General features: G+C 41.9%; 1 protein-coding gene across 2 annotated transcripts in view; it reads right to left on the reverse strand.

Annotated features, from left to right (window-relative positions):
- Positions 1-3,540, reverse strand: part of LOC116944127 (putative palmitoyltransferase ZDHHC11B) — a 28,951-nt gene extending 25,411 nt beyond the window's left edge. Inside the window, exons 1-3 of one of the 2 annotated variants that reach the window (XM_032957577.2) lie at positions 3,446-3,540; positions 3,042-3,268; positions 161-250 (exon numbers count right to left, since the gene is read on the reverse strand). In XM_032957577.2, the coding sequence (XP_032813468.2) occupies positions 161-211 (51 nt within the window). In that variant the 5' untranslated portion in view covers positions 212-250; positions 3,042-3,268; positions 3,446-3,540. Of the gene's footprint in view, positions 1-160; positions 251-3,041 lie in introns of both variants that reach the window. The other variant, XM_032957576.2, reaches the window with a different exon arrangement.
- Positions 3,541-11,505: the final 7,965 nt, after the last annotated feature.

An 11,505-nucleotide genomic window follows, 5' to 3' on the forward strand; every position in this document is an offset into this window, starting at 1 on the left:
GCTCATTGATCCATCTCAGCAAAATACCCACCTTAGGCTGCCACTCTATCGTCAATCCATCGTCAATCCAGTCCATCATCCATCATCCCTTTTAGCGATGGATTGTGCCCAAGCTTACTTACTTTTTCTTAACAGTCAATATTAATGTTGTTTTACTCACATGTATGTTGAGCCCAACTTTGCTGCCTTCTTTATTAAGCTCTTCAGTCATGATAAAACCATTTACAGGGATGGAACAGCTACACCGAGACTGTGTGAGGAAAGTAACAAAATACATATCAGAAGGGGAGTGAACAGTGATATTGGAAGATATTTTCTAAAAACTGGATGGAGAAATATATATGCATAATATACTGTATTCCACTTTCAAAATAATATAGTACACATTTTTAACATCTGATACCCATACAGTATACTGGTAGTTTTGCTTTCATAAATCATACTTAAATAATTTACTTTTCTTGGTTAAATGAGGCACTTAGTTCTCATATAATTGAAATGCGTCTCTGGCCAGTTGTTCTGAGAACTGTGGTCCTGAAAGCACATGCCACTTAACTGCTCAAACAACATTCAGGGGCACTAAACGTCAGCACAATTTATGTCAACAGCAGCATCTGGTCTGCTGTTCATTGCTTTATTTTTTTTTAAAAAATCAGGTAAGGTGAACAGCACTTTAAGCAGCTTCGCCTCTTTGGTTATGGAGTCTGTTAACACTAATTTACACGAGTGAGTTAATGCTCATGTCATCTGTGCAGTGATCGGAGACATTTGGACATTAGCCATCCTCGTGGAGGGGGGCATGAGGGGAGGCAGCGAATCAGTGGCAGGATATGGGTCACTGCAAGGGAGTTTAGAACATTAAGCCGGCTTTCCCACATATTCGTGGACAAGCAATACATCTCACACGTGTAATACTGTACAGTGCTTTTCTTTTCAGGCTATCATGCCAGTCCAGTGCAGGGAGACAGTGCCATCTGCTCCAGTTCACATATCTGCAACACCAGGTGTGCCCAAGTGAACCCAGCTGTTTCATATGTTGATCCTCAGCTACCTCAATTATGGCACAATGATCACATTTAACAGCCTAGTGCTTTGATATATGCACTGAGTAATCTCCATGATCAAAAATGAATATGGGAAAAAGTTGTATTTCTTTTACCAGGTAAGGCCCACTCAGCTATTTTTCAGAAGCGACCTGACCACACATGATAGCTCAACGAAGTGGCTTATCATGTGCAAATGTATAGCAGCCGTATGCTCTAAACGCATGCTTCTAAAGTGGAGTAAGTTAAATCCTTTAGCCTGCACACACGTCATATCATTGAGTAATTCCTATCCTAGTACTGCACTTATACATTGATATAAGAAGCAGGTGTGGTAGCCATGATGGTCGATATGTGTACGGTAATCCTTCATTTGGAAGCAGAGTTGGTCGACCACACAGAGATCATCGTGTGCATAAGACCCACCTGCATTTACATGGCTACAAGACAACCTACAGATGACAGTATAGCAAATAAGTCATAGACCATTCTGTAGCAGATCTTTTAGTATGTATTCCTCAGTTTGTCCAAGTTTCTCAAGATGCCCTCGCTTCCTACCACTTCAGAGGGATATTTGGCACTGACACAAAACTAATTATTGACACTGATGCGTACCTGGGTATGTGTTTATGCTAAATACCATGCAATGACAGCACACTATAAACAATAATAATGTAATTGGCAACCTCCAGATGTCGACGAAAGTGTGCAATGCAAACTCACGTTAAATTGTGTTTTTATAGTTTTCCTACTGGGTGAAACGCATTCACAACACAGGTCTCAATGCACAAATTCCAAAGCACATTCACCGATGTCTTTGTAATAAGTGACTTGCTAAACAAAATTACAAAACGCCTTGAGAATAAAATAACTGAAAATGACCGCGAAATAAAAGTTGAAACAAAAAAGGAATACCTGCAATATAATATTTAGTACACTTACAACCTTTTCGTCAATCCACTACTGAATGAATGCCTCCTTACGCTGTATTAGGGTCATGGGAGATTGTTTTACCATACTTCGCCGTGGAGGTGGCAGGATAGGAGGCCAGGCCAGGTTCAGATATCACTCGCTAGTGACATAAGCCTTCACCTGCAATCCGACTCAGGTGTCGAGATCATAGGGTAATGGGCCAACCAATGCGTATCCGCACCTCCCCGCCACATTGTGTTTAGCGCAACATAGTAATATTAATACCCAGTTAAACTTCCTGGTTAAATGGTCAATCAAAATGCCTCCTGTTGCTCAGGCGGGTGAAATGAATGGTCTCCACTGACGGGTCTGATGATAAATTTCACATTCCCACGGCAGGAATCAGCCTCCATTAACTGACCTCTACTGCCGACTAAATGTTACTCATTTTATCGACCGTGAAGGGATAACCGGCGAAGGTGACCCTCCTATTTCGGGTGTGGGAGTAAAGGGCGTACACGATGAACTTGATAACATACGCGAGTTAAAAAATATCACGTTGAATGTAAACAAAAGTGGGTGTTTGGGCAGGGCAGGGCACGCCGCCGTTTACAAAGGATGATGATGATGCTGGCCGGGTTGGTACGGAATGGCAGCTAAAGGACGGGGTGGAACGCGCGATCGAGGACGTCCACGTGAAGTCAGCTTCTGCTGCAGGGACGGGGGACGCTACACGGATTTCAGATGCGACTGTACCGTGAGTGACAATGATGAAGACGACGCGATTTGTAACGCAGCACAACATTCAGACGTAGAAACGAGCGCGTCATGTCACTGAGGCGCACGTGAAATAGATTGGAGGCGGGGCTCTCATGTCCATTTTAAAGTCCGCGTAGATTGATTAAAATGCCGCTGCGACTGAGCGGCGTGGAAGTGGCCCTCGATTCAGCGATGGACAGGGTATGGTCCGGTTATGTTAATAATGTGTTTCTTAGTATAACAATTCGGGGTCAACAAATTGTTCGGCGATTGTACAACAATAACAATTTGGACCGCGCGTCGAGTCGTATCGGTCTCAGCACTCACCTCAAACAGCCTCTTTAGGGGGCGACTCAGCGATTGACGAAGCTCGTGTTGCCGCAGTGCATCGCCTTCCTTTCCCCTTAACAATTGTAAGTCGATCGCTACCAACTGTGGTCGCGAATACGAACAGCTGCGGTGTAAATTATAAAAGATTCCGATTGTAAATGCGTCGCTGGGCCTGGGTTAAATGACAGCGCGAACCGCGCAATTAACGGACGGCCCTCGCGTTCCTTCACCCCAAGAACACACACAAAAAAAACAAAGCGCTTGGATTAAGGCGAATGCAGTGGGAATCAACTCTACCTGTCGCTATTATCGTTGTTGTTGTTATTATTATTGTTGTTCTTATTGTTGTTGTTGTTAATTCTAAATATTAGAAGGCAGCAGAGGCTGCCGTCCGCTCTTACCGCCGACGCTCCACAGACGCAGATTCTCGTAACCACGGCAACGGCCCCCTCCCTCCGAGACCCCGCGTGACCTCACCCGCGGATTCACCCAATCCACGCGTCGCTGTGCGAGCACGTGATCAACAAGTTCCCCGCCCCCCTCCTGCTCCTCCTGCTCCTCCTCCTCGGCTACAAAGGCAAAGGTCCCCCGCGTAGCCTGTGACAGACTCTAGGGGCAAGTGCCGAGAGCGAGCTGCACCTGTGAAGGCCGGCACGGCAACACGAAGCGGGTGTGGTGGCGGGCAACACGCCCGGCCGCCTTTGTCTCTCCACAGTGGGGACGTTTATACCATGCGCCGCATTTGCACACCACATCACCGGCATTTGAGGCTGAGTCGACCTAGGGGGATGAGGCCCTTGAACGGTGTGTAACACGATTCTGTTCCTGGGTAGTAAGTGTTATTTTCTAATTGCTTATGCCTCAAAAAGTATAGAACATGGCTATTATTATTATTCCACACATACTTTCCTTTTGTGACAGGGATTTTACGTGAAGGAATGACACAAATGCACACCACGTTTTCTCATTTAAAACAGGAACATTTAAAAAAATATCACTTGTCCTGGTCACAAAAGCAAAGTTTGTGGGGAATAATAATAATAGGCATTTTCTATACTTGAGGCATAAGCAATTATGAAATAACACTTACTACCCAGGAACAAAACAAAATAAATACATTTTCTTTGGTTCTTTCGGTAAAGTCACGTAGAATGAGAATACAATAATAAATTAATAAAATAAAATAACAATAAAATTCTACGTGACTTTACCGAAAGAACCAAAGAAGATGAATCCTTGCAGTCACGAAAGCTTTAAATCGAAATAAATACATTTGTTACACAGTGTTATTAATGGAGTGGATTATTAACTTTGCTTTTGTGTCCTGGTCACAAAAGCAAAGTTTGTGGTGAATAATAATAATAATAGCCATTTTTGTACTTTGGAGGCCTAAAGCAATTATAAAATAACACTTACTACCCAGGAACAATTTTTTTGTTACACTGTAATCGTCAGCGGGTTCTCGGTGGCCGTGAGCTGCTGCTGCCCCCCCCCCTACTCATTAATTTGGTGACGATGCAATTGCTGCTACGAGGGGCCGTCCATAAATGACGTCACGCACCTAGGGGGTGTGGGGGGTCAGACATTTGTGACGATTTGTGACGAAGGAGGGGGGGGGGTGAGAAATGTGACGTCACATCAAAGTGCGCAACTTTAAATAAATACTGTATAGATAACACGTTATACTTAAAAATCGTCCAAAATCGCGTGACGTCATTTATGGATGTCCCCCAATGCAATAATAGGTCTTCTTTGGTTCTTTCGGTAAAGTCACGTAGAATGAGAATAAAATAATAAATTGATAAAATAAAATAACACAATAATATTCTCACGACGTTTCGGCCACAACACAAGCGGCCTTCATCAGGTGAAGGGACGAGACTGTCTGATGAAGGTCGCTTGTGTTGTGGCCGAAACGTCGTGAGAATTTTATTATGTTATTTTATTTTATCAATTTATTATTTTATTCTCATTCTACGTGATTTTACCGAAAGAAACAAAGAAGACGAATCCTTGCAGTCACGAAAGCTTTAAATCGAAATAATAGGTCTGTCAACAAAAAAACACGTGGCCGTGAAAGTAAAAAAAAGTATTGGCGAAGTTTCGAGCAAATAGCCCTTATTTATAGCACACGTAGAAGCTATAGACGTTTAACTAATATACATGGTATACTTTATTAAAACGTATTATTTGTTAGGCCTACGACCGTGTCGCGTTTCACGTGTGCACTGCTGTATAAAGGTCCATATTATAATGTTTTGGGTCAGGTCGCGTACAAATATATTTGTCGTTAAACCTTCCACCACCCGACACGGTCAATTAATAAGGGCTTGGTCACGTAAACAAAACGTGCCAATGAATTACTAGTACAGCACACCGGTGCGTTGGAGAGTAAAACCACAACATTTACAATTCGAGTTACCGTGACGTTGCGCCGGCAAATTGCAACCAGCATCATCAGGCGGATAGCCAGAGTTGTGGAGAAATCATCCTCCTGTTTCGGTCTCAAATAGACGGGGGATAAATGTGACGCCGTCACTTGTGAGCCAATTAGGTGCGCAGACTAGTGGGGGGAGGTCATGTAAAGTGCAATGGATAACCATTGCCGGTTGGGTTATTCATCGGTTAATCGACAGACATAATGTGAATGGCACAACGCGCATGCGCAATGCGCATACATTGAATTATCCATGCACACCGCGCATGCACATCCTGGCGGGGTTTTTTTTTTTGGGTGCAAGAAATCCCGATAGCTGTTCTTGGCTGATCACAGTTCACCACCATCGATAATGATGGGCAGACTCTTGAGCACGTGGCGCTGTCGATTATCATGGAGGTGGTCACGTGACCGGTGAGGGGGGGGGAGGCTGTCCCCTCCACGTGATCCGCTTCCCATCGCAGTCACGTGCTGCCCCTCCGAACCACGCCAAATTCTGCACCAAGCCACACGTGCCGATTTTCACCACGGAATTACAAATCATGATCACATCATCATCTCGGTCCATGGTGCAGATAGCCCATTATCTTGCGCCGAGGGGGAGGGAGATTTGGTGGTGGGTGGGGGGGCTCAATAATAATTAAATCATCGTCCCGTGTTCTGTTTTTTATATTTTAATTAATGGTGCAAGACATTCTGACAGCTATGCTACAACTTAAACACATCGCAGAAGTTGCGCGAGTGCATTGATCATAATCAAATGAAATTGTGCAACGTTTATAGCAACATGGGCACGTTATATATAATACAAGATCACTATTGGATTTTAAACAGTTAACGCAGACAAATCTTGTTTGACTTAATTTCCTTGCAGTGACAACGCACTGTGCATGACTGTATTCTTATCGCAATTTGCTTAGGGGCCGTCCATAAATGACGTCACGCGATTTTGGACGATTTTTGACCCCCTCCCTCGTCACACGGCGTCACAAAAAGTCAGACCCCCACTCAAATATGACGTCACAAAGCTCTGCCCCCCCCCCAAAAAAAATATATAAAACATGCTTCAATTCGCTTTAAACTATTGTCATTGTAGTGCGTATTTAATGTGCCGCTGCACTCTGATGTAGGAGAAAACATTTATTAAAAAGTATATTTAATTAAGTAGAACGTATTCTTGGTTCTTTCGGTAAAGTCACGTAGAAGGGAAACAATAAAATAATAAAAATATAAAACAATAAAATTCTCAAGACGTTTCGACTGCAACACAAGTAATCATCATCAGGTGTGAAAATCACAGCAAGAAATTTTGAAAAAAGTGGCGGGTTTTTTTAACGTTAGGACCACGGAGAGCGATTTGACAGTTATTCAGATGGGCGAGTCCATCTATGTTAATCTATAATTGTATTATTTTATCGTTTCCCTTCTACGTGACTTTACCGAAAGAACCAAGAATATGAATCCCTGCAGTCACGAAAGCTTTAAATCAAAATGTAAGTAGAACGTGTTGTCTATATTTATTAAAAGTTGCACATCTTGATGTGACGTCACATTTCTCAACCCCCCCCCCCCCTCGTCACACATCGTCACAAATGTCTGACCCACCCTCCCCCAGGTGCGTGACGTCATTTATGGACGGCCCCTAATGGTAATTTAGCGTCGAATGTGTGCAGAATGGAAGTGTAAAACGCGTGCATCGGTCTAGCGCCGAAACGCTCAAGGCAACCGAGCTGACGCGCATGCTAATGAGCCCATTGTGACGTCACGTGACGACGGTTCTGTTGCGCGGCAAATTCCCAGAGAACGGCAAAAGCAGCTTCTTTGTGTCCAGCTATCGCCGCGATAAAGACACCTATCTTTATTTCTCCGAATAAGAATGTTACTAAAAAAGAAAGAACCGGAAAACGGCGTATACAGGGTGATCCAGATGTCTTGCAACAATTTAATTATCTACTTTCTACAAATTAAGTTCAGGTTTAATTTCAACAGAAATTAATAATCAAATGAAAAATTTGTTCGGGTAAATTATGAAGAAGATATTTTACCCTTTCTGGCAATAAAACAGGTATTAAGATGTTCAAACTCCAAATAAATACCTTTTGCAAGCAATCAAACCTGCATTAACCACACGCACTTGTGAGAAAACATGCAAACAAATGAACATGCTGCGATAATAATTAATATACGCATTTTCTTTGGTTCTTTCGGTAAAGTCACGTAGAATGAGAATAAAATAATAAATTTATAAAATAAAATAACACAATAATATTCTCACGACGTTTCGGCCACAACACAAGCGGCCTTCATCAGGTGAAGGGACGAGACTGTCTGGTAGGACAGCGCACTCCAGAGAATATTATTGTGTTATTTTATTTTATCAATTTATTATTTTATTCTCATTCTACGTGACTTTACCGAAAGAACCAAAGAAGATGAATCATTGCAGTCACGAAAGCTTTAAATCGAAAAATATACGCATTGTCTTTGAAACTGATTGGCCTACACCAGACACATTCTTTTTGTTGCCTTGACTCACTAGTGTCAGACCAGAGAACGCCGAAAGGCGAACAGTACAGAACGCATGACAAAAATTGTATAAATTGATTTGCATTTTAATGAGGGAAATAAGTATTTGACCCATCTGCAAAACATGACTTAGTACTTGGTGGCAAAACTCTTGCTATTGCAATGCTATTGCAATGCATTGTAGATGTTTTTCGACTATGGTGGGCAGCAGAGGTCAGACGTTTCCTGTAGTTGGCCACCAGGTTTGCACACATCTCAGGAGGGATTTTGTCCCACTCCTCTTTGCTGATCTTCTCGAAGTCATTAAGGTTTCGAGGCTGATGTTTGGTAACTCGAACCTTCAGCTCCCTCCACAGATTTTCTATGGGATTAAGGTCTGGAGAGTGGCTAGGCCACTCCAGGACCTTAATGTGCTTCTTCTTGAGCCACTCCTTTGTGGCCTTGGCCGTGTGTTTTGGGTCATTGTCATGCTGGAATACCCATCCACAACCCATTTTCAATGCCCTGGCTGAGGGAAGGAGGTTCTCACCCCAGATTTGACGGTACATTGCCCCGTCCATCGTCCCTTTGATGCGGTGAAGTTGTCCTGTCCCCTTAGCAGAAAAACACCCCTAAAGCATAATGTTTCCACCTCCATGTTTGACGGTGGAGATGGTGTTCTTGGGGTCATAGGGAGCATTCCTCCTCCTCATCCAAACACGGCGAGTTGAGTTGATGCCAAAGAGCTCCATTTTGGTCTCATCTGACCACAACACTTTCACCCAGTTGTCCTCTGAATCATTCAGATGTTCATTGGCAAACTTCAGACGGGCATGTATATGTGCTTTCTTGAGCAGGGGGACCTTGCGGGCGCTGCAGGATTTCAGTCCTTCACTGCGTAGTGTGTTACCAATTGTTTTCTTGGTGACTATGGTCCCAGCTGCCTTGAGATCATTGACAAGATCCTCCCGTGTAGTTCTGGGCTGATTCCTCACCGTTCTCATGATCATTGCAACTTCACGAGGTGAGATCTTGCATGGACCCCCAGGCCGAGGGAGATTGACAGTTCTTTTGTGTTTCTTCCATTTGCGAATAATCGCACCAACTGTTGTCACCTTCTCACCAATCTGCTTGGCAATTGTCTTGTAGCCCATTCCAGCCTTGTGTAGGTCTACAATCTTGTCCCTGACATCCTTGGAGAGCTCTTTGGTCTTGGCCATGGTGGAGAGTTTGGAATCTGATTGATTGATTGCTTCTGTGGACAGGTGTCTTTTATACAGGTAACAAGCTGAGATTAGGAGCACTTCCTTTAAGAGTGTGCTGCTAATCTCAGCTCGTTACCTGTATAAAAGACACCTGGGAGCCAGAAATCTTTCTGATTGAGAGGGGGTCAAATACTTATTTCCCTCATTAAAATGCAAATCAATTTATAACATTTTTGACATGCGTTTTTCTGTTTTTTTGTTGTTGTTATTCTGTCTCTCACTGTTCAAATAAACATACCATTAAAATTATAGACTGATCATTTCTTTGTCAGTGGGCAAACGTACAAAATCAGCAGGAGATCAAATACTTTTTTCCCTCACTGTAAGTATGGGTATTCGTAACTCGGGTGTTCGTAAGTCGAGGACTACCTTAACTGTGTACACACTCCTTAAAAAAAACGAAAATGCAAAAAAGTTGCTTAGTTTTTTTCATATTACCCGCATTTTTTGCGGATAATTGGATCCGTATTTTTGGTTAAACACATCACCATGTATAAGAGGAGTTATATTGAAACAATGTTTATTATTATTATAATCTTAGTTTTTTCGGTAAAGTCACGTTGAAGGGAAACAACAAAATAATAAACAACAAAATAATAAAATATATATTTTATTATTTTGTTGTTTCCCTTCAACGTGACTTTACCGAAAAAACTAAGAATATGAATTACTGCAGTCACGAAAGCTTTAAATCAACAATGTTTATTGTGTTTAACTTGATTTGGTTTATATTCTTAGTTCTTTCGGTAAAGTCACGTTGAAGGGAAACAATAAAATAATACAATATATAACGTGACCTTACCGAAAGAACTAAGAATATGAATTACTGCAGTCACGAAAGCTTTAAATCAAAATTTGATTTGGTTTCTTTTTGTAGAACGCCACAGCATGAAACACAACCTTTATGCCAAACATGTTTCACGTCTTTATAAGTTAACACACAAACTATTCAAAGAGCTACTGTTAAAATGGTAAGTCAATACTTAACAAATGCAAACACCTCCCTTGGTAATGTACGGCCCGGTTTTTTTAAGTGCTGATGACTTCAATGAAAATATCCATTTCACAAACCAATTACACAGTATAGCCACATTCATTTTAAACCCCTCTGCTTTTATGAACACAGATATCTCAGGACTAAACTAATCAAATTTTTTGTTTGGTTGTAAAGTGTGTAACCCTCCGGCAGAAACACAAGTTTTACGTTTATATGCTTTTGCAAACCGGTTTGTTGTGCTAAATCCAGAAATATGAGGCAATCGCAACAAGTGACAGCAGAATATTGAATGTTTATTATGTCCGTATAAACTCGTAGAGTCCCGGCCATTTAATAAATGCCCAGCATGTGTGCATGAAACATTAAGCTCACCGGACTCCCACTGTTCAAAATAACACATGAAGACCAAACATTCCAAAGAAGAACGATCCTGAATATAGTGTTTGAAAGTAAACGAGGTTCTTCTGGGTTAATATATAACTTTATTCAATTTGGTCGTACAATTGACAAACGCACATCTAAAATCAATTAAGACTGCCTCTTTGATATACGTGTATACGAATACGTGTATTTACTTTTTTTACTGTACGTTGATTTCAGATGTTAATTAAAATTGATCCGAGTTACCATTTCAACAGAGACTTGATGAGTCAATGATCGGTGACTACCTGCTGGAATAATCTTAATGGCGTAAAAAAATATTAAACTCATCACCATCATCATCAGCCATGATCAATCCACTGCTGGATGAAGGCCTCCCGAAGCCGCCACCATTTCTCACAATAATGCAATGGGGTAATCCACCTAGCACGTGTGCATGCGCTCATTGTAGCGCTCCATCTTCGCGATGAATTCCTCTCAGATTCATTCCATTCCTTTGGCTGTCACTCCATTATAATTATTGACCATAGTCCATCATTCGTTCTCGCGACATAGCCTGCCCAAGGCCACTCACTTTTTCCCGGCAGTTTGAACGATGCCATTAAACCATGCAGTATTTTTTCTGCCTCTCAATGCAAGTTCCAAGCATACATCTCTCTTCATTTCTTTGACCACGTTTCAGCTTGTGTTGCATTATATATTTTTCTTAATTACGATACCATATCAGGTCGTAAGCACCTATAATAATAACAACAATAATAAGACGTCAATGGTCTAGTTGTGTAGAGAATGGACCCAGCCATGAGAATGTGGTATTTACACCGCTAGTTTGAGATGCTTTTAGAGATGTGCATCACTTCATTGCTAGATTTCGTA

Source organism: Petromyzon marinus, chromosome 20 (genome assembly GCF_048934315.1).
Source record: "Petromyzon marinus isolate PM22_M1 ecotype Great Lakes invasive population chromosome 20, UKy_Petmar_22M1.pri1.0, whole genome shotgun sequence".
NCBI lineage: Eukaryota > Metazoa > Chordata > Hyperoartia > Petromyzontiformes > Petromyzontidae > Petromyzon > Petromyzon marinus.